Below are 21,989 nucleotides of genomic sequence, written 5' to 3'. Positions count from 1 at the left end.
CCCTGGCACTCATGGCTCCGACAAATGGATTCCAAGTTCCCACACATAAACTAGACGCTGGGCAAATTCGTTTATTGGAAGCACTGGGTGCGGAGGAGGGGAGGAAAAACAGATGTGCCGATCTCTGGGTCTGGGGATGGACTGGGCATCAAAGTTAGGGGAGGGGCCCAACACCAGAAACCGCTGAGTAATATAGCTCTGCCTCAGAGGGAAGACCTGCCCCCTCGGATCAGGCTGCTCTGGGGTGAGGGGTGCCGGTGGCCCACCCTCCCCTGCCCCAGCTCCCCAGGACTGCTGGGCCCCGTCAGTGTCAGCGCAGGGAGCGCAGCGCCCTGGGGGAGGCGGAGCGGTAGCAGTGGTACCCCTCCAGCGTGGCTGGGAGCAGCAGCAGGCCGCTCAGGGGGTCTCTCCGGCAGCGCCCCATGGCCTCCTTGTAGCTCATCCGCTCCCTGGAGATGGGGTCTGTCAAATCCTTCTCATAGCCGGACTCATCCTGCAGGAGCTGGGCCAGCTCTTCACTGATCATTCCGGAGAGCACGGCCTGAGGGACAGGGATGCGGCCGGTCCTCTTGGGGTCGATGAGTCCCCCGGTCAGGTGCTGGACCTGCAGGTGTGGGAGCACGCTCTCCCGCGGCATCCAGCCCTTCTGCACGGCCTCGCCCACCGACAGCCTCTTCCTGGTGACGGGATCCTCGATGCCGGTGAAGGCCTTCTGGGCGTTGAGCAGCCTCTGTGTCGAGGTGTTCTCGATCAGCCCCCTTTCCATGGCCTTGTGCACGGAGTAGCGCTCCCGGCTGAGGAGGTCCACGATGCCCCCTGTGGCCGCCTGGGCCTCCAGCAGCTTCTGCCCCGTGATGGGGTCCAGCATGTTCTTGGCCATGGCCGTCTTGATGCTGCATTTGTTGTCCGTGGTCGTGTCATAGATGCCAGCGATGGGGAAGCTGTCATCGCTGAGCCCAAGGGAGCCGCTGGAGAAGAAACCGGAGCCCTGGGTGGCTGGGGAGGCGAGTGGGGACTTGGAGATGATGGAGCCAATGGAGAGCGAGGAGCAGGGCTTGGTCTCCCCTGCCACGAGCAGCGCGAACTCGGAGATGGGCAGCTGGCCGTCCTTGTAGAGGTGGTACTCCTCCTTGGAGATGCGCCGGCAGTACAGGGCCGCCTCGATGGAGTACTGCTTCCCGCTCTTGCGGTCCAGCAGCACGGACTCCTCGCCGCAGGGGCCCGAGGTGGTGACCTCCTCCCAGTCACACTCGAGCTCCTGGAGCTGGAGGTACTGGCCCCGATCGATGATGCCCTGCTTGTAGGCCTCATACGGGGACAGGTCCTTCCCCGTCTCGGGTTCCAAGATGGAGATCTTGGTGGAGAGGTTGGTCTCTCGCGTCTGGGTCTCCTGGTTGAGCTCCTCCCTGCTCACCCTGGCGCGGAGGTCGCGCAGCGTCCTCTCCTTCTCGTGGATCTGGTCCTTCTCGCGGAGGATGGCCGCCTCGAGCTGCGAGAGCTCCTGGCCCCGCTGGGCCGCCTTCTGCCGCTCGCCGTCCGTCCTCTGGCTGAGCAGCTTCGCCTCCTCCTGCAGGTGCAGCGCCCTCTGCTGCTTCCGCCTCTCCAGCTCCCGCAGCTCCTGCCGCAGCTGCCGGTGCTCCTGGTCCGCCTGGGCCCGGGACCTCTGGAGCTCAGCCTCCTCGCGGGCCCGGGTCCTCCTCAGCGCCTCGGCCCCGTCCAGCCGCTGCCGGAGGTGCCGCACCTCCTCCTCCCGGCTCTGCCGGGCCCCGCGCTCCCGGTTGAGCGCCTCCCACGCCCGGGACCGCTCGCCCTCCAGCACCCGGTCCTTCTCTACCCGGATCACTTCCTTGTAGATGGTCTTCTCCTGCGATTTCGTGGTCTGGAGGACGTCGATCTGCACCTGCAGGTTCTTGCACTCCCGATGCAGCTCTGTCACCCGGGTCTTCTCCTGCTCCAGGTCCTGCCGCAGGGCTTCTGTGGACTTCTCCAGATCCGGGTCTTTCTCCAGCTTGACCACCTCCTCCATGATGATCTTCTCTTGCACCGCAGGAGGCCGCTGCTCGAGCTCCTGGATCCGCAGGGTCAGCTGCCGCAGCTCCCTCTCCACGGCCAGCTTCTTGGTCCGGTCCTCCTGGAAGCTGAGCAGGCTCTCCTTCTCCTGCACACCAGCCCGGAGCTGCTGCACCTCCCGCTCCAGCTGCCGCCGCCGGCCCGCCTCCTCGTCCAGGCTCTGGCTCAGCCGGCCGTGGTCCTCTCGGAGCTTCGGGTCCTTCTGGGTGACCACCACCTCCTGTACCACCACCCTCTCCTCGGGCCGCCTCCTCTCCAGCAGCAGGTACCGGTTCTGCAGCTCGGAGACCACGTCCTCGGTGGCCCGCCTCCTCTGGGTGGCTTCTCGAACCTCCTGGCGCAGCCGCTCGGCCTCCTTCTCCAGGACAGGGTCCTTCTCGTGGCGCACCACCTCCTTGTTCACTGTCTTGGTCTCCACCTTGGACCGCTCCCGCCTCCACTCGTCGCGCTCCCCCTGCAGCCGGATGAGCTGCTCCTGGGCCCGCCCGCTGCCGTTTACCAGCTCATTCAGCTGGGCCTTCAGGCGGTCGATCTCCCGCAGCACCTCGGGACTCCTCTCGTGCTTCACCACCTCCTGCGTCACCTGCTTGTACTCCACCGCGGGCTTCTGGGCACGGAGGGCGGCCAGCTCGGGCAGCAGCCCCTCCAGCTCCTTCTCTACGCCGCTCCTCCTGCTGGCGGTGTCCTGCAGCTGGGCCCGGAGCCGCGCGATCTCCTGCTGCGTCTCCGGAGCCACCTGGAAGGTCTCGTGGATGCGCTCCTGGAGCTCCACTTTGGGCTTCTGCTTCTCCACCACGCTGTACTTGCCCCGCACGTCCTCCAGCTCGCGCGCCAGCGTGGCGTTCCTGCTCCTGGCCTCCTCTAGGAGGTTCCTCAGCCTGGACGCCTCTTCCAGGAGGCCCAGGTCCTGCTCCACCTTCTTCACCTCCTTCACGATCACCTTGGGCTCCACGGCACCGATCGCCCGCTCTAGCTCTTCAATGCGTGCCCGCAGCTTGGCCACAGCCTCTTCCGCCCCCTTCCTCCGCGCAGAGTCCTCCTCCAGCTGCAGCCGGAGGGCCTGGGCTGCCTTAAGCATTTCCAGGTCCTTCTCCACCTTGACCACTTCTTTCACCACGACCCTCTCCTTCACATTCGGCTCCTTCTGCTCCAGGGCCAGCAGCTCCTTCTTTAGCACCTCGAGCCGGGCCGAGACGGTGGCATTCTCCCCCCGCAGCTGCAGGATCTCGCTGCTGAGCTGGGCTGCCTGGCTCTCCAGGTCAGGGTCCCTCTCGATCTGGGTTACCTCCTTGGTCAGCAGGTGAGGTTGCATGGCCCTCTTCTTGCTCTCCAGCTGGACGACCTTCTGGGCTGCTGCCTCCAGGTCCGCCTGCAGGCCGGCCCGCTTCTTGCCTTCCTCCTCTACCTGGGACTTTACCCTGGACAGGCTGCTCTCCAGTTGGGGGTCCCGGTAAAACTCTACCACTTCCTTCTCTTCTAGCCTCTCCAAGGGGCGCTGGGTTCTCAGCTGCAGCAGCTGGTTCCGCTGTTCCTCCAGCTGTTGCTGCACCTGGGCCACCCGCTTCCTCTCCTCCTCCAGCTGGGACTTTAGGGCCTCTGACTCCTTCCTTGCTTGGGCTGGGCTCTCAGACCCCTGCTGTGCATCATGGGTCACCTGGACATCCTCACTGAGCTCCTTCTGCAGAGTGAGAGGGAGAAGGGAAGAGTACTGAAAGGGCAGTGGGGGGAAAGGGATGAGCCCCATTTCTACCCCTCCCCACCCCAAGATCAAAGATCCCTCCCTGCTTCCTGACACTTCTGGAAGGTCCCAGGAGTGGGAGCTGCAGTCCTGAGGTGCTTGGATGCAGGTTTTCGAGAGGACATCTCAGCCCCATGATGTTGGGATGCAAGGCAGTGTTCAGAACGTGCAAACAAGACAGGTCTCCTTTCCAAACCTTTCCCCCTCTCCTCCCATCCAGACTCCTGGATATGGGCCTATGCTCCATCCCCTAGGGGAGGCTGGGGTATTCCTCTGGGTAGGAGAAAGCTGGCAAGTCCCTTAGCCAGACACTAAAAATCATAGAGGGCTTCTGTCTCCTGGTCCCCCAGGCATGGAGACGTAGGTGGCCTCTTGCCCACCGTGGTTGGTCCTGAAGCTGAAGACTGTGGGGATTTTCTCCTGTCCCACCAGAAGACTGTCCAGTGGCTAAGCTGTGATTGCACTGAATGAATCTCCAGGGCCTGACTCTGAGATGGATACCAGCCTGGAAGAGCTGCTGTGGGGAGCACAGGTGGGGAGCTGCCCTCTTCAGGATGCAGAGCCTGTCCTGTGGCCACAGGCTACAGGGCGAGGAGGAAGGGAAGCTGGCCGGGTCAACGAGCAGCCCAGGCCTCCTGGCACAGGGACAGAGGGAGTGTTCTCACCATACCTTCTCCAGCATCCTTCTGGCAAACTCCAGCTGATGCAGCTGCTGCTGGTGTGCAGCCGCAACCTCAGTATAGGCCTTTGTCAGGCTCTTCTCCTAGAGAGGCCGAAGGGAGGCAGAGGGAGGTCAGGGTCAGCCCCAGCCAGGGTGCCTGCAGAGCTGATGCCAAGGGATACTGAGCCCCACTGGATCCCATCTCACCTGCTCCTGGATGCTCTCCTGCAGGGGAGCCACTCGGGGTCTCTTGGGGGCTGACCCTGCCTGGGTGGTGGTCTCTAGGGAGCAGCGGTAGGTGTCTGCCTGCAACTCATAGTCCTGAACAGGGAGGGGAGGAAAATAGGCTCTCAGTCAGTGGTGGCAGCTGGGTTGGGGAAGCGGGAGGCTGGCAGGAGTGAGGGGAGAGGAAGGAAAGTGCTTACCTGGAGAGCTGCCTGCAGGTCCTGGGAGAGGCGGGATGCCATGGCCCTGTCCTGCTCTCGGCCCTGGATCTCCTGCTGCAGCCTCTGCCGGGGAGGAAGTGAGAGTCAGGGGAGGTCAGCAAACACCACTCACCCAGTGTCTCCTGCAAGGCCTCCAGGGCAGCTGGCACTCCACAGGGGCAAGAGGTCGCCTGGGGAATGGCCTTTCCAGGCATGATTCTCTCCTTGAATTCTTCCTTTCTCTCTTTGGGAGAGTCCCTTCCTCCTGCTTAGTGCTCCTCAGACTCCTGTTCTAGCGGGGGGGGGGGGGGGGGGGGGGGGGGGGGGGGGGGTTCTCCCGCAGGGCTGCGCATCACAACCGCCTAGAGAGCTTGTTCAAGCAGAGATTGAAGGCCCCACCCCAGTGTCTGACTGAGCAGCTCTGGGTTGGGGCCTGAAAATTTGCGTGTCCAAGCATCTCCCTGATGCTGATGCTGCCAGTCCAGGGACCACCTCCTGAGAACCACTGCTCTGTCCCAATTGTTCATAAGCCTGGTTGCCCCTTTTAGTCACTTGGGGAACTTTAAAAGAAACTACTGATGTTCTGGTCCTGGGTGATTCCAACTTAATTAGTCTGGAGTGGGGTTTGACACAGGGATTTTATTTTATTTTTTTAATTTTATTTATGTATTCATGAGAGACAGAGAGAGAGAAAGAGAGAGAAAGAGAGAGAGAGAGAAGAGAGAGAGAGAGAGAGAGAGGCAGAGACACAGGCAGAGGGAGAAGCAGGCTCCATGCAGGGAGCCCGATGTAGGACTTGATCCCGGGTCTCCAAGATCACACCATAAGCTGAAGGCAGATACTCAACTGCTGAGCCACCCAGGCATCCCTGATACAGGGATTTTATTTTATTATTTATTATTATTATTATTTTATTTATTTATGATAGTCACACACACAGAGAGAGAGAGAGAGAGAGAGAGAAGCAGGCTCCATGCACCGGGAGCCCAATGTGGGATTCGATCCCGGGTCTCCAGGATCACACCCTGGGCCAAAGGCAGGCGCTCAACCGCTGCGCCACCCAGGGATCCCTATTTTATTTTATTTTATTTTATTTTATTTTATTTTATTTTATTTATTTTATTCTATTTTATTTTATTTATTTATTTTATTTTATTTTATTTTATTTTATTTTATTTTATTTATTTTATTTTATTTATTATTTTTATTTTATTTTTTTGATACAGGGATTTTAAAAGCCCCCTTGGGCAGCCCAGGTGGCTCAGTGGTTTAGCACCACCTTCAGCCCAGGACGGGATCCTGGAGACCTGGGATTGAGTCCCACGTCAGGATCCCTCCATGGATCCTGCTTCTCCCTCTGCCTGTGTCTCTGCCTCTCTCTGTGTCTTTCATGAATAAATAAATAAAATCTTTAAAAAAGAAAAAAGAAAAAAAGCCCCCTGGATGATTCTGATCTGCAGCCAGCACTGAGTCTCTGTCCCAAGCCACCTTACTGACATCACCCCATTACTCTCTCTTGAGACACTGTCATCCTCCTGCAGTCCCAGACCTTTGCCTTCCAGAGCACTCGCCCTGACCCCACGTGTCCTGCCGTAGGCTCCCACAGTGCTGCAGCTCTCCACCAGAGCTCTTAACAGCATCATGGCCTGCGATGCACTGGCCTCCCCCACCAGACTGGGCTGCCTGAGAGCCGGGCTGTACCCGCAGCCTTTGGTTCATTGCCAGTACGTAGCAGGGATTGTCAATATGAGGAAAGAGATGGGATAGGAGTTGGAACCCCGAGGAGCATAAAGCTCACTGCCCATCTCGGAACAGATGGAGACGGGCTTGCTGTTTCTGAGGGCAAGATAGAGCATTTAGGGTAGTAAGTAGGTGGTGGTGACCCAGAAGGCCCGAGGTCTGAGCTTTGAGGTCTCCTAGAACTCTGGCCACTAGGGGGCCACACGCACCCAGGCGGCTGTGCCTACAGGAGGCTCCCTGAGCGGTGAAGTGGCTTGAGGCCCCAACTCTGGAGGGGCCCTGACCTGCCCCCAGGTTGTCTGCAGCCTCAGCTCCTCACCTTCTGTGCCTGCAGCTTGTAGGCGAGCTGGCTGGGCCCATCGCTGGGCCGCACTTCATTGCGGGGCAGGTTTTCCAGCCAGAAGCTCAGATTGTCCAAGTAATTCTTGAACTGCTGGTAGGTGAGGCCAACATCCTGCAACATCTTCTCCCTGCAGGAGGAGGGGGCCCGGAGCAGAGGTGAGCACTGCCCTCTGGGAACAGATGAGGGGTGCATGGAGTAGGCTGGTGGGAGCCTCCCTCCCTGGGGCAAGTCAGAAGGCCTGAGTGACCCACCAGAACGATCCGCTAACTCTGGCCTTGTGTCAGAGCTGGGCATTCAGGGATAGACTGGACGTCTCAGCCAGGGTAGGCTCACCCTGCGAGATAGCTACTATTATCATCCCATTTTAGAGTCGAGGAAACTGAGCCTCAGGGAGGTGAAGTCACCAGTCTGAGGCCACACAGCTTGGCAACAGTGGCTGCTGTGCACCGTGGGGATGTGTATCGAGCCCTAATGGCCCCGCCACTCACCGCAGGTCCAGCTGGTCCCCCACAGCGTGGTAGCGGTCGGTAAGGGCCCGGGCCTGGCGCTGCTGGCGAGGCAGGTCTTGGCAGAACTCCTGGAAGTTGTTCTGCAGGGCGCTGCATGCATGCTCGGTGGCCTTCAGCTCGCGGTGCAGCCCCAGCACACAGGCCTGCTTTTCCAGCAGCTCCCTCCGCAGGCGCTGGGAGAAGAGGGGACACAGCGCCATGCACCCTCGTGTTTCTACACATTCCCATGGGACCCCACCCGTCCATGAATGCTTGGCGAGGCCGGGCCCCCTCACCTGTAGCTCATTGACCCTCTCCTGCAGTGCCCCGGGGCTGGCGGGGATGGGGCCCTCCTGCGCCACAGTGGACTCGAAGCCTCGGATGACCCTGTCCGCGTCCTGGATCCGGCGCTCCAGACCCAGGGCAGCTCTGGCTCTGTCTCAAGGGGGCCTGAGGTCAGGCCCTCTGTCAGCCACACCCTTGTGCGCCACCCAGCGGTCCCCTTCCCCCATCCCCAGGGCACTCACTTCTCCCCGTAGAGGTTGCAAAGAATCTGCACGTCACTGTACTTGTTCTTGACACTGTTGAGGGCCACGGGCAGCTGCAGGGCAGCGGGGCCCCCAGGCCGGGCGGACAGCAACGCCTCACACTCCTGCTGGGCTGTTTCTTTCTCTGCTCCCAGGCCCTGCAGCCGCTGGGCTGTTTCCTGGGGTGGGACGGGGCAGGGTCAGAGGTCTCCTTCCTGCCCACGGGGCCTCAGAGAGTGATGGGTGAGTCTGTATGCAGGCCACAGATCCAGGGACAGTCCTGGCCCCAAGAGAGTCCCCACATGGATGACCTTGGGCCAGTGAGCCTCGCTGAGCCCCAGTCTGCTCATCTGCAGAATGATCGACGGGAAGAGGCAATGTGACCCCATGGGTCGTCGTGTCAGCCATGCCTTGCACAGAACATCAGTTCCCTATCCTGTCGCCCCAAGTCAGGCAACAAAACCCTAGCTCTGTCCACATGGGGTGATTCTGCTCCTCATTCACTCATCCGTTCTGTAAGTCGTGGGTGCTGACTCTGTGTGCCACCCACCACCTACCTTCCAGTCTAACTGGGTTTCCTGTGGCCCCTACCCTGACATGGGAGATGTGGTGACTTCAAGACTCAAGGACGTATTTGGGGGTGGCTACGTACAGGTCCAGCCCTCTGTGGGCCGCAGAGCCCCGGGAGGAGCTGGTGTCTGTTGAGGCTGCAGTATCACCCTGGCCTCCTGCTCCTGCCTCCTCCCCACAGTCTCGTCCCCATGGGACTCCCTCAGAAACTCCCAGTACACCAGATCAGAGACCCAACCTGCAACACCTCCTGCTCTTCCCACCCAGGGCTGGAGCCTCCCAGCCTGGTCCTCTGACCTGGGAAATGTCACCTCTAAAACTACGGTACAGGATGGAGTGGATATAACAAGCTGCACCATAATGTGTAATGACATGACTCAAAAATTTAAAAACCAAACCCAAATGATATACTTGAATAAAAGCCGGTTGGGAAGGACATAAGCCAGACTGCAACCCCCCAGGTGTGGGGAGGGATTGCTCTCTACTGGGCTTTTGGGATGTTTACACGCTACCCCTTCAGGGAGGTGCCCCCACCTGCCTCCAGGAGAAATCACCCCTGAGACGTGTAGGCTTCCTTGCTGCTCTCAGGACTCTCACCAGAACACCTCCCAAGTGTGGGGTACAGGGTCTTTACTCTGGGCCCTGCCCCTCTAGAACCTTCTCTGGCCTTAGTATACTTCATCCAGATAAGCTGAGTATTATTGTGCCTGTTTTCAGTGAGGAGGAAACCAAGGCCCAGAGAGGTTAAGTGATTTCTCAAGATAAGATCACACAGCTGGTCAGCGGAGGACCAAGGGTGGGAACCAGCTTGTCTTGAGCCCTGGACTGTCCGCTCCCTTCCTCTGCCTTGGGTCCCTGCGCCTGCTCCCACACTTGCCCACACTTGCCTTATCCTTAGTTCATACACCCTCAGTGCGGGACTGTTTATCCTCGCTCACCTACCCACCTTATGGCTCTGGATGCGGCCCTCCAGGTCTTCCAGGGGTGTCGTGCGGCTCAGCGGGGTCCGGGCCCAGGCCAGCACTTGCCTCTCTATCTGCTTCAGGTCTCCATCCAGCTGGGTCATCTGTGTCAGGAGCTTCTGGGCCTGTGGGTCTTCTGGGGCTGAGCCAGTGGGAGCTGGGGGCATAGGGGTCATGAGGGGCCAGGGCCTACCTCCCACCTGCTCATATACCAGAGAAACAAGTGTTTCCCTGAACGCGCCCAGAGCATCCTGTGTCTGACAGGAAGGGAGGGGGATGGGCAGGGCCTGACCAGGGCAGGGACAGTGCTCGGGGCTTGCCAGCCCAAGAGATGGAACCCCCAAGCAGAAGTCCCTACTCTGGGGTCACTCCCCGCCCATTGCAACCACCCCCCACCGTGGCCAAAGCAGGAATCTACTCCCTCTGTTCCAACAACCCCCCGAGTTCCTGGCCAGCCCACAGTACCCTGCTGGCTGGTCTGTAAGGGCTGCTCAGCACAGGCTGTCAGCTCGCTCTGGACTGCGGCCAATTTCTGCTTCAGGGCCTGCAGCTCCGACGCCAGCCTAGAACGAGGAGGAGGTCAGAGAAGGATGTCTCCCCTCTCTCTCCAACCTTCCCACCCACCCCAAGAGTCACTGGTCCAGGAGAAGGCCAGGCAGGGCCCGTCGTCTCCCTCCTGCTCCTGAGGATCCCCAGGCAGACCCACTTGGAGGCCCTGGCCACAGCGTCAGGGTCCGGAGCTGGGATGCAGAAGCAGGCGGCTGGGGCACGTTTGGTCTCCCCATCTGGACCCTGAACGACCCAGGTGTGCTGGTCAGTGTTGTCCATCAGCAAATACCGTTCGCCCCGCAGCAGCTGCACCTGGGGGGCAGGGAACAGAGATGGGGCAGGGGCAGGGGCGGGCCAGAGGCAGGGCAGGGCTTGGAGGGGGGCAGGGCGGGTATTGGGTGGGACTGGAGGGGGCAGGGGTGGTGCTAGGTGGGTGAGCCTGTACTTCTCCTGAGTCCCAGTCACAGATGCTGTCCACGTGCAGGGGCTGCTGGGGTGGGTTTCTGCGCTGCTGCAGAGGGGCCACCTGCTGGCTCTGCCGCTGCAGGTCCCTAATGGTCTTCTCAGTGACAGCCAGATGCTTCTTCTCTGCCTGTGGGGTCCCAGGCTTCACTTGAGGCCTGCCCCACCCCACCCCCCATGAGAGCCAGGGGTCCGGTCTTCACAGAGACAAGGTCTCTAAGTCAGGACAGTGAAAGAAGCCCCTCCAGGGAGCCCAGGATTCTGGAGTCTGCTGGTCGGAGTTGGGGGACTGCTCAGCATCACTCAGGCCTCTAGAGAAGGGCTGGAGGGTCAGGGGCTCACCTGCCACATTACAGGTGAGGAAATGGGTCCAGAGTGGGGAAGCGCTTCTGGTAACAGAGCAGCCCCCTCCTGCTGGAGCAGATCCCCTTCTCCTGCCTCCCAGGATTGGCTCTTGGCAGGACTAAGCCCCAGGGAAGGGTGAGGCCCAGACACAGGCCAGCCCCAATCCCTGGCGTGGGATGCAGGTGGCCTGCGGGGTGGGGTGCTCTCACCTCCAGCTGCTGCAGCAGCTCCGTGAGGGCGCCAGGGGGCGCCCCAGGGGCTGGGCTGTACTGGGTGTCCAGGCTGGAGTTCAGCTTCGCCAGGGTTTGGCTCACGGAGTCGGCCTCTTCCTGGAACTGAGGCCGTGGGCAGTTAAGGGCACAGTCGGGGGCACCCACTGCCCACCAACCCTGCAAGCCAGCTAAACGCGAATTGCCACCGGCCCCCGCACCGTCAGCTTCTCAGGCCGTGGGGCCTTTTTTTACTGGAATGCTCTGCAAATGGGGCATTTTGGGCTCACTGAACGTTTCTTAGTGTTTTAAAACACCTTGGCCTCTGTCCTTCCTGCCCAGATGGAGGCGGGGCTCTCCTGCAACCTCCCCGCGGGTGGGTGCCAGGGCTTCGGGGCTGCGCTTCTCCCAGGCCCGGAGCGGAAGCTGGGAGTGTGCTCTAAAGAAACATCCCGAGTTGGGTGATGTTACGGAATTCCTGTCCATGGGTGTGATGATGGAAGGGTGGTTTCACGGGAAAATATTTTTTTTTAAAAAGGATGGAAAACACTCTGGCTTTTGTCCCTCTCCAACTATATGAAACATCTTGGGGGGAAATTACCGAAAGAAGAAAAGTCCCTGTTGTATATTTTGTCAGTTTCTCAGCCTACTTTTTGTTACTGTCCCTTCCAAGGAGAGTTTCTGGGCATCTCTTCCATCTCCATAAAATCGTGATACCACACATATGCTGTACATCCTTCAGGTACGTGTGTTTGTGATTTATGCATAAGAAGATTTATGTGATTTATGCATTTTTGCTTTTTTCCCCTTAAGAACCAAGCATCCCTGGGAGCGATACCACCCTGCTGCAAAGGTTTGCGTGACATCATCTTCCCTCTGGGGCCGAGTCACGGTGACACAGCTCTGCCGTTTTTATGAGGTGCCTGTCTCCCTCCCTGTGAAGGCGTCCTGCGCTGTTCTGCAGGTGTCTGTGCCCCGCCCTGGGCCCTGCCTGACCTCCGCCCTCGGCTCACCCGGTGGTAGGCCTCCACGTGCTGCAGCTGGCTCTCCTGGCAGATGCAGAGGTTTAGAAAGTTCTGCCATTCCATCTTCAGGGCTTCCTGGTGGGTCTGCGGACAGCAGCACGGAGCCCTCGGACCATGCCCGCCCTGACCTCTGCACCCTTCCGCTGCCCACTTGGCCCGCCCTGACCTGGGCCACGTCTCTCTCTCTGCAGCCTCCCTGGGAGGCTCCCCCCGCCCCTGATCTAGGGAGCAGGTGTCCCTGAGACGATGGGCAGTGTCTGTCCCTTGCACCTGGATGGGCCCCACAGCCGGGTGCCCCAGCTCCACCATGCGCTCCCCGTCATCCTCCAGCTGGTTCACGCTCTGCTCCTGGCTCAGCAGCTCCTGCTGCTTGAAGTGCTGGAGGAGAGTCGGGAGCATGGGCGAGGGGAGGACAGGACGAGGGTGCCCCTGCCCGCACCCCCCAACCCCGCTGTCCCCCACCCACCTCGTACTCCCGCCGCACGCCCTGGGGGTCCGCCAGGAGGTCGCTCCAGTCCTGCTGCAGGATGCCCTGCTGCTGCTGGGCCAGGGCACTCAGCTGGCGCGTGCAGCCCTGAAGGTGCGTGTACAGGCTGCCCAGGCTCTGGCCATGCCACGAGGCCGCCTTCTGTGCTCGGCGACACGTGGGAGGGAGTAGGGGTCGCGAGGGATGCCGTCAGCCTGCGCCCACCAATGTTGCCCACCCCCTGACGGTACAGGCAGCTGGGCCTCCCCGCTCCCAGCCCACCCACCCACCCAGCCCCTGCTCACCAGGAGGTCCCGGTATTGGCTCCTGATGGTAGCTGCGTCCTGCCTCGACCAATGGGGTGGGGGTGGGGGGGACACAAAGCAGGCTCAGTGAGAGGCGGGGTGCAGGCTAGATGACAGCCCACGTTCTGGGCCTACGGTGCCCCCCACGCCCATCCCTTGTCCCACACAGGCTCTGATGGAAGACAGTGGGGGTAGGGCTGGAGGGCCAGGCAGGGATGGACGGCACCCACCGGCCCGATGAGGTTCCGGAGCTGCTGCCCGTAGGCCTCAATCTCCTTCTGCAGGATGTTGTGCTCCGCAATCTGCTGCTCCAGCTCTGCCATGCCCGGCCCGTACTGGCCCTCGCAGACCTGCTTCTGCAGAAGACCTGGCCACTCAGCTCAGCCGCAGGGCTGGGACGGCAGCCCTCCCCTGTCCCCCGTGTCCCCGTGCAGAGGAGTGGAATTGGTCGTTTGCGCAGAGGCTGCACGAGGCAGCCGAGCAGCCTGGTGAACGGCTGGCAGCCCGCCCTCAGGGACATGCTACTTTCCAGGGGCCCAGGCTGAGGCCTGACTGCAGCCCCTGACTCCTACTGGTCCCCAGAACGCAGGGCTCAGCCTGTCAGATGTCCTCCTACTCATCCCTACCTCCTTGCCTCTCCAGCCTCGGCACCTTCTGCCTAGAAACTGCTCACTAGGTTCTGGGACCCTGGGACACCCCCTCTGCCCATGGCCTCCCCACTGTCCCTTCCTTGTCATCATGGCACCCCTTCTGCTATGGCATCAAAGCACAATTCCTCACCTGATGTTCAGGGTGCCCATGACCTGGCTTTGCCTGCCTGCCCAGAAAACCCCACCCTCCACCACACTCCAGGCTGCAGCCTCTGTTTCTTTCTGGAATGTCCTTTCCTCACTATTTCACCCCAGCCTCACTAAGCCCTCCCACCTCTCTGAGGCCTCTTCATATGCCCCTTCCTGCAGGAAGCCTTCCCTGACTGCACTGTCTCCTCTGCTCTCTCTTCCCAGACCTTCCTACAGGTGCAAGCACACTGATAGGTCCCTGATGACACACAGCTCTGTTTTGCTCTCTTGATTGTGCTACGTGTGATTTTGAGCCCCGGGAGGTATCTCCGACACTGGGCATGGTGCTGACCTGTTTCTGCTCTAGCACACGCGCCCAGTCGACCCTGGGCCCCACATCGGGTGGCAGCACTATCTTCTCATACAGGGCGCGGTACTCGGCACACTCTTGGGTCACTCGCTCGTGCAGCTGCTTGATGCTGCCAAGGAGGAGGGCAGCGGGTCAGGGCCGGGCCCGGGGCTCCCCTGGAACCCCAGAGCCTCAGTCCTCATGCCCTGGCCCTGGCTGCCACCCCACTTACTCCTTCTCAATCTCCTCGGCCTGTGGGTGCTTGAGCCGCCGCGCCTTATCCACATCCAGGAAGAGGTCTTTCAGCAGCACCTCAGCCTCCTTCAGGCTGCGCCCCACTTCCTGCCTGTGCTGCAGGGCCTGGCTCTGCTCGCTGTGCAGCCGGTCCTGTGGGTGGGGGACGACACCCCTGCTGCCCATCACTGCCCCCTGAGCCCCACCCTGAGTTCCCCAGGCTGCACTGCCAACATTGGTGCCCACGCCGGCAGAGGGCCAGACCCAGGGCATCTGTGGGGTGGGTGCAGGGACACAGGGGAGACCCAGGCCCCCCGAGCCCCTCTAACCACCCCTCCAATTGGGAATCCAGCAGAAAAGGAGAGCTGAGCCCTCTCTCCCACTGTGTTTAGGGAGAAACACAGTGGGAGAAAGACAAGGGCTGAAAGACAAGGGCTGTCTGTCCCAGCGTAAGCATCCCCAGTGGGCACTCCGGGGCTTTAGTGAGCCTCCCCTGCACTCACACCCTGCCGCTTGCCCCTGAGGCCTTACCTGCTGCAGTCTCTTCTGGGTCTCCAGAATGTCCCTCTCTACCTGGTCAGCATTGGCCTGCATGCGGGAGATGAGCAGGGCCAACTCCTGGGTGGCAGCCCTGGGGCGGGGGTGGGGACAGAGCCAGCATGGTTGGAAAAGACCCCTCTGCCCCACCTGAGTGGGATCCCTTGTCTCCCTCTGCCCTGTCCTGCCCTCCAGCTAGGCTCGTTGCCCAGGAGGGAGGCGTCTAGGACCTGGGGAGCTCTGGTCTCTCCCTGGAGGAGACTCTGTGAGAAACCCAGCCCTAAAGGTGGAGGAGTGCTGTTCTCAGGTGAGGGTTCAGAAAATGGGGGCCTCTGGTGTGTCTGGCGACCATGGAGCAGGCCAACATCACTGTCCTGGCAGTGAGTTCCCAACCCCACCCAGCTCCTTGCCACTTCCTTAGGAGTGAATCACGGCTCAGCCGCTAATACCCGAGACAGCATGGCTGGGCTTTGGGGAGGGGCAGTTGGGCTGCCTGGGGGCAGGGGAGCAGGAACATGTCCCCCTCCCCAACCTCTTCCCATCCCAGCCCTGTCTCCCCCCGACCACCCTGGGCTTTGCCTGTGCCCAGGGTAACAATCATTTGGAGGAGCTGCATGGCACCAGGGCAGGAGGAAGCCAAGAAATTGTTGGGGCACCCCAATAGCCCCCAGATTTGGAGATTATGCCCAGATTAGGACCTGACTTGCTCCAGATCAAGTGGTAAGCAAGAGAGTATGAACCTGATTTGGCTCCCCAGGGTCCTCTCCATGGGCATTGCTCTCTGGGGCCTAGAGGGCCAAGTAGACCTAATAAAAGGTGGAGTGATCCAAGGCTCAGAAGCACAACACCCTATGAAGTTACAGTTCTGGAGAAGGGGAAGGGGAAGACTTCACTGAGCTGGGCCCTGAACTAGGGGTCAAAGGATGAGCCACCTCCACCTTCACACCCCGTCCAGGCAGAGGGGCAGTGCCTGCCAGTAAAGACCAGGCTGAAGGAACTCTGTGGCCAAACAGCCTGGGTCTGATCGTTCTCTAGCCCTACTGCTGTGTGGCCTTGGACAAGTTACTTAAACTCTCTGTGCCCAAAGTTTGTCACTTGCAAAGTGGGGCCTTAATAATCTCTATATCACAGTGCCACCTGCATGGATTAAGAGAATGAATCCATCTAAAGCATCCAGGGCACAGCCTATGCGGAGTTGGCACCCCGGAAATGTTTATTCTGCTAGAATATAAGTATCACAAAGGCAAGGACCTGTTCGTTCTGTGTAAGGTGGCATCCTCAGTGCCTAGCACAGTCCTGGCACACAGTAGGTTAAGTATAAGTTAAACGAATGGATTGCACACGACGAGAATGGTGTTTGGGGGCTGCAGCCAGAGTCAACCAGGCCTTGTGGACAGAGACACCAGCTGCCCAGGGCTAGGAAAGCATTGTCCAGGAGCCTGCCTGGGGACAGGGAGCTGTGGGTCCTGACCCCTGGGCAACCTGTCCTCAGGCCCGGCCTCCTGGGATGGCTGCTCCCACAGGGAGGAGCACACTCCACCCTGGGCAGGGCCCAGGAGCACCAGGGAGGACAGGTCACTCCAGTGAGAGTCTTAACTGCTGTCTTTCCTGTCTGCCCAGAAGCCCAGCCTCCCTGTCATCGCCCCGATCCGATCCCTATCGGAGTAATGAGTGTTTCATCTCCGCTCCCATCTGCCACCTCCACCCAGCAGAGGCCCAGTGACAGGAAAGAACAAGAGAAAAGCAGCCAAGTCTGTGGACCACAGGGCGGAGAGCCAGGCTGGGTCCGGCAGGGAGCTGAGGGTGCAGAGGGAGGCTCTGAGGATGTCCTGGCCTGCAGGCCCTCCCCGTTCCCCGCAGCACCCTCTCCCCATACCCACCGGGTGAAAGAGGCACTCCAACACTGTAACGAAACTCAAGGCCCGAGGGGAGAGCCTTGCGAGGAAATCTGCAGCTTGGACTTGGTATAGCACCGCCTCCCTGCAGCAGGCACCCCACCTCCGCCTCTTGGCCACAGTCCTTCTGCCCACCCCGGGCCCAGGTTCCAAGGGTCAGCCCAGCCCAAGCAGAGCCTTGAGGGCAGAGCCACAGGCAGGGAGCCAGGCTCTCCAGTCTCCCAGCCCCTGGCCTGTCCTTACCCAGTGTGTCTCCTGCAGAGCACCCCTACCCATGGCCCTCAGGCCCCCTGGACAGTGTGGGAGCCCCAGGCCAGCCATGGCCTCCTGCCAGGGCTGGAACTCCATCTGGGCATGGAAGAGAGTCCAACGCTACCACTCCCCCGCCCCCGCCAACCCTTTGGCCTCGTGACACTAAATGCCAGCAGTGGGCTGGTCCTGTACTCTGGGCTGCCATCTCCAGGAGGCTAGAGCACCTGGGCCTGGCCCTACCTGCCCCAGCCCGCTGCCCCAGGCCCCGCTCACCGGCTGTGCTTGCTGGGGGAGCCCTTGGCTGAGGAGCCCTTAGGGGACCCTTTCCCCTGGGAGCCTTTGCTCAGACCCTTGAACATGGTTGTAAAGGCAGGTGCCGGCTCAGACTGGGCTCAGCTGGTGCAGGCAGGTGGCGGGAAGCAGGCGTGTGTCCTTGCTGGCTGCTTGGCTGGGCTCTGGTGAGGTGGGGTGGCCAGGCGCTGGGAAGGCAGTTTCTGGGAGGCCCCTCCCCGCAGGTGAGGCAGCGAGCGAGTGAGCGCGGGCCGGGGCTGCCACGCATGCACCCACACTGCCCACACTCAGCTGCTCCTGCACAACCAGTTTGGGAAGAAAGGGCACAGCCCAGAGGGCGGGGCGCCTGAGCCTGCTCGGCTCCCAGAGAAGGTTTGGACTTGTTACACCCACACACCCAGACGGGGAAATAGCCAGGCCCAGGAGGGACAGGGCTACAGAAAGACAGATGCTTGCACATGCTCAGGGACAGAGGCCCAGCCTCAGAGCTCAGGCTAGGTGTTAATAAACACCTCCAGGCCACACAGGGCGCCCAGTTATCAGGCCTGCCCCCACCCATAGCTCTTGCCCCACCAGAAGAGGTGGGGTGGCTCCCCGTCAGCCCGGGGCATCTGGACTGTGCTCTGTGCTCTCTACCATCACTATGGGGCAGCCAGGGAGCAGTCACCCCAGACAACTGGCACAAGGTACATTTTAAAAGTGGGCATCAGGGATCCCTGGGTGGCGCAGCAGTTTAGCGCCTGCCTTTGGCTCAGGGTGCGATCCTGGAGACCCGGGATCGAGTCCCACATTGGGCTCCCGGTTCATGGAGCCTGCTTCTCCCTCTGCCTGTGTCTCTGCCTCTCTCTCTCTCTTTCTGTGACTATCATAAATAAAAAAATTTAAAAAAATAAATAAAAGTGGGCATCACCCAGTCAGCTCCCCAGAGGACAACCCCACAGTCCCACTGCCCAATCTTCCTGGCTGGCTCAGTGTCATCCTATCTGTCTATGGCTCTGGGGCCAGATGCAGTAGGACATGCATGTCTGGGATCCTCCAAAGAGTCTCAGATCAGCTCCAGAGGGTCTGGGAAACCCCCTGGACCCCTTGTCCAACAATCCCCAGCATTAGCCTCAGTGTAGCTGAGCCTAGGGTCTGGCTGAACCCACTGTACTTGGGTTTTCCTGCTTGTGTCTCTTCACTCGGTCTCCTAGAAGGGGCCCCTGATGGCTTAAGTCAGATGGAGAGTGGATAGTGGTGCCACTTTATTGGCCTCTTCCAGGGAGGCCATCTTGGTGGCTGTCTTCCTCCTGCGGCACCCCCTCTATTTCCAGGCCCTCATTTCACTGGCCTACCTCGAAGAATCCTTCTACAGTTCCAGAGCCACTCCCTGGAACCACTGCAGCATTGGCGGAGGGCAGGCTGGAGTAGCAAAGGGGAGGGATGCAGTTGCGCTGGGTTTGGCACACGGGGACAGGGACATCCTGGCAGGTCCAGCTGAGGGTAAAAAACACCTAGAGAAGACATAGGGGTCCCTCTCACTAGAGAGGGCAGGGGGAGAATAGAGACTGGTCATGTGCACTAGTGGGACAGAAGAGGTTTAACTCCCTTTTCCTGTGTCTCATGGACAAGCCACCAAACCTGTCCTGGAGAGGGGACACAGGAGTCACCTGTCCTGGCTGGGGAGAGGCTAAGAGGGGCAGCAGGGATGGGGAGGGCACGAGGGGGCCTTGACAGAATAACAACAGGGAAGCAGAGGGTCTCCAAAGCTGTGCCCCAGGTGGACTGTTGATTGTGAGCTGGATGGAGCCAGAGATGGAAGGCCAGGCCCAGAGGCTATGTGGCCCTGGCCCCGGCTCCTCTCATTATTGCTGGGTGACAATTTTCTTTGAACCACTACTAGCAGGCCTGCAATCAACTGTCCTCAGAAATAGGCCATTGTTTAAATGACTGGTCCTGGGGGCCAGGCCTGAACGCCAGCCTCTAATTTCAAACCAGAGCTCACTTCCTTATCTTTGAGATTGGACAAGTGGTGGCAAAACCCAGGAGAGCCAAGACGGAGGTAGAGGTTATGGCCATCAGCCCACTGTCCTGCCTCCCTGGGAACTCTGGGCCCCTTCCTGGGAGGTGGTGGTCATCAGAGGTAGAGGGCTCAAGGGGAAAAGATGTAGACTCCAGCCCTGGGAGCAAGAGCAGCCAGGGGAGCCCCCCCCACACCCAGCCAAGCTGGACAGGGGAGAGGGTAGCAGACCTGGCTCCAGATGACAGGCAAAAGGCAGCCAGGCTGATTGGAAAGGTTGAGCTTTGTCTCCCGTCTGCAGCAGCTCTCCTGGAAATAAATGAGCACCACAGGAGGCCTGCACACGCCCCAGAGATTAAGGGTAACTGATTCACTGCAAGAAAAACAAGAGCTGAATTCCTGGCGTGACTGTCTAATGCCAAATCAAATCAGCCCCCGGCTCCCCAGATAGGGGCTGACATGCAGCCGGAGGAACAGCCTGCTCTCTGGGATGCTCCTCATCAGATGGCAGTGACTCTGACCCCCAAGATCAAAGCACAAGAGAAAGGACTGGGACAAAGAAAGAAAGATGCAGGGTTTTAAATATGTGAGAAAGACAAGTGTCATTTAGAAGGCCAGGACGGGACACAGCCTCCGTGGAGACCTGCACTGTCCCACATGGCAGCCACAGGAATTCAGCCACTGGATTTCAAAGACTCTGTATGAAAAAAAGGTGTAAAATATCTCAATAATTTTTTACCTTTTCTTAAAAAAAAATGGTGGGGGGACACCTGGGTAGCTCAGTGGTTGAGCACCTCCCTTTGGCCCAGGGCGTGATCCTGGGGTCCCAGGATTGAGTCCCACATCGAGCTCCCTGCATGGAGCCTGCTTCTCCCTCTGCCTGTGTCTCTCATGAATAAACAAATAAAAATCTTTAAAAAAAAATTTTTTTTTACCTTGGCCACAATATTTTGGATATACTTACTATGTTAAATGAAATGTTTTTAAAAATTAGTTTCATCTGTTGCTTTTTACTTTCTTAAAAAGTGGCTACAATTAGAAAACCTCCAATTGCACATGTGGCTTGCATTTGTGGCTTACATTAAGTTGACCCTTGAACAACGTGGGGGTCAGAGGCACCGACCCCCTGTGCAGTTGAGAATCTCCGTGTAACTTCAGACTCCCCCAAAACTTAACTACTAGCAGCCTACTGTTGACTGGAAGCCTTACCAGTAACAGAAATGGTTGACTGTTACATCTCTTGTGTGTGATATGTTATATACTGTATTCCCACAATGAAGAAAACTAAAGAAAAGATGTCATTAAGAAAATCACAGGGAAGAGAAAATATATTTACAGTACTGGACTGTATTTATATATAAAAAGTCCCTTATAAGGGGATCTGCGCAGTACAAACCCATGTTTTTCAGACGTTGACTGGACAGTTCTACCAAACAGCTCTGGCCTAGGAGCCCAATTTTCAGCCTTCCCAGGCCTCGCCCTACCACATCTCCTCCTTTTGAACGAGGCAGGAAGCCTGGTCCTGCCCCCAGGGACTCCCCTCACCTGGTGCTTTCTTCCTCTTCTGTGGAGAGGTTGAGGTCCGCTGGTCCAGGGTCTCCCCCCAGCATTATGCCAGCTGTGACTTCAAGTAGCAGCTTCCCAAATCCCCTAGCCTGGAGCTCGCAGGCAGGCTCACATGTGCCACTCACAGCTCCTGGGGTGGGAGGCCAGAGCAGGAGAGCCACCCAGCTCCCAGTTTCAGGCTGCCACGCATGCATGCAGCTAGGCAACAGGGCAGCAGCTTGGATAGCATGCCAGGGCTTAAGCTACCCACTCTCTCCTCCAGTTCTTGGGCTCCTACAGGAAACATTCTTCTCCCTGCTGCAGCAGATGGTGGCAACTGCTGACTTTGCCCTGGGAGCCATAACCTGCCAAACTCCCATATGCTCCTCAATCAAGACAAGCTTTGCCATCTCCGGAAATTACCCTCTGTACTAAAGCTCTGCCACCAGACCCTTGGAGCCGAGCTGGCTGATAATCTCTCTGCCTCACCCTTCCTTGCCCCACTGAGGAGCCTGGAGAGGATGAGGGCTGGTGAGGAGGGGATCCAGGGATGAGTCTCCCTTTGTCTGCAGGCGCCAAGAGAGGCAGGGCTGTGGCCCTGGGAACCTACAGGGTGGTCTAGAGGAGGGCTCTCTTCTTGGCTTGAGTCTGTGCGATAAGCCTGATGAAAACAGATGCTGAAGGTCAGCCTGGAGAGAAACAGGAGGTGACCATGGCTGGCCTCACTAGAGCAGAACAGGCAGGAAAAGGGGCTGGTTATTCCAGGCCTCTTATAGGGAGAGTCTAGAGAAAGCCATTCAAATACAAACCAACAAACCAACCCTGCCTGTCAGAAGATCAGGGTCCCACATACTAGATGGCGAGACAGAAAATATGGGGTGACCTCAGGAGTCCTCAAGCCCCAAGTCTGCCTAAGAGAATGAGGTCAAGGCTGGTCCCCTTTAGGACTGACTCCCTCTCGCTAGCCTTGGGTCACAGTGGCCAGATGTGGGACCCTGCATGGAGCAGGGAAAGCGCAGCCTGGAAATCTGCATCTACCCACTCTCACTGGGGAGCTGCTGGACCTCCAGGTCTCCCCCGTTGCCCAAGGGCTCTGGGCCCTACCGTGAAGTTCAGGTCTGATGGAGGCGGCTATGCCGTCGTGGTGCTCACAAGCTCAGCAGTGGGAAGGTCACCCTCGCTGTACTGAACCTGCACCAAGCCCCGGTCCCTGGTGTGAGGAA

General features: G+C 59.3%; 1 protein-coding gene across 4 annotated transcripts; it reads right to left on the bottom strand.

The window, feature by feature from the left end:
• Positions 1–51: 51 nt before the first annotated feature.
• On the bottom strand, positions 52–21,928 carry EVPL (envoplakin). 4 transcript variants are annotated; one of them, XM_025468057.3, is made up of 23 exons: positions 19,453–21,928; positions 18,557–18,742; positions 14,779–14,878; positions 14,246–14,400; positions 14,017–14,143; positions 13,116–13,241; positions 12,886–12,924; positions 12,581–12,742; positions 12,385–12,492; positions 12,103–12,198; positions 11,090–11,215; positions 10,519–10,665; positions 10,231–10,385; positions 9,990–10,087; positions 9,509–9,681; positions 7,993–8,171; positions 7,762–7,900; positions 7,466–7,659; positions 6,954–7,104; positions 4,895–4,978; positions 4,677–4,790; positions 4,479–4,571; positions 52–3,748 (listed from the first exon to the last, which is right to left on the bottom strand). In XM_025468057.3, the coding sequence occupies exons 3-23, from the start codon at positions 14,839–14,841 to the stop codon at positions 311–313; spliced, it is 5,967 nt and encodes a 1,988-aa protein (XP_025323842.3). In that variant the 5' UTR covers positions 14,842–14,878; positions 18,557–18,742; positions 19,453–21,928; the 3' UTR covers positions 52–310. The 4 variants fall into 4 exon arrangements, with proteins under 4 accessions (XP_025323842.3, XP_025323841.3, XP_035576363.2 ...); XM_025468056.3 differs by lacking the exons at positions 18,557–18,742; positions 19,453–21,928 and adding an exon at positions 17,205–17,924; XM_035720470.2 differs by lacking the exons at positions 18,557–18,742; positions 19,453–21,928 and adding an exon at positions 16,923–17,148.
• Between the last annotated feature and the right edge of the window lie 61 nt (positions 21,929–21,989).

Source organism: Canis lupus, chromosome 9 (genome assembly GCF_003254725.2).
Source record: "Canis lupus dingo isolate Sandy chromosome 9, ASM325472v2, whole genome shotgun sequence".
Taxonomy (NCBI): domain Eukaryota; kingdom Metazoa; phylum Chordata; class Mammalia; order Carnivora; family Canidae; genus Canis; species Canis lupus.
This window is presented reverse-complemented; position numbering and strand designations above follow the sequence as displayed.

Bases quoted from the DNA above. Each gene is read 5' to 3' on its own strand.
- EVPL (XM_025468056.3), bottom strand. From the start codon at position 17,290: ATGTTCAAGGGTCTGAGCAAAGGCTCCCAGGGGAAAGGGTCCCCTAAG. The intron at 7,901-7,992 runs GTGAGTGCCCTG...CCCTTGAGACAG, and splicing joins TGCAACCTCTACGGGGAGAA to AGCCAGAGCTGCCCTGGGTC. The intron at 7,105-7,465 runs GTGAGTGGCGGG...CTCCTCCTGCAG, and splicing joins GGGGACCAGCTGGACCTGCG to GGAGAAGATGTTGCAGGATG.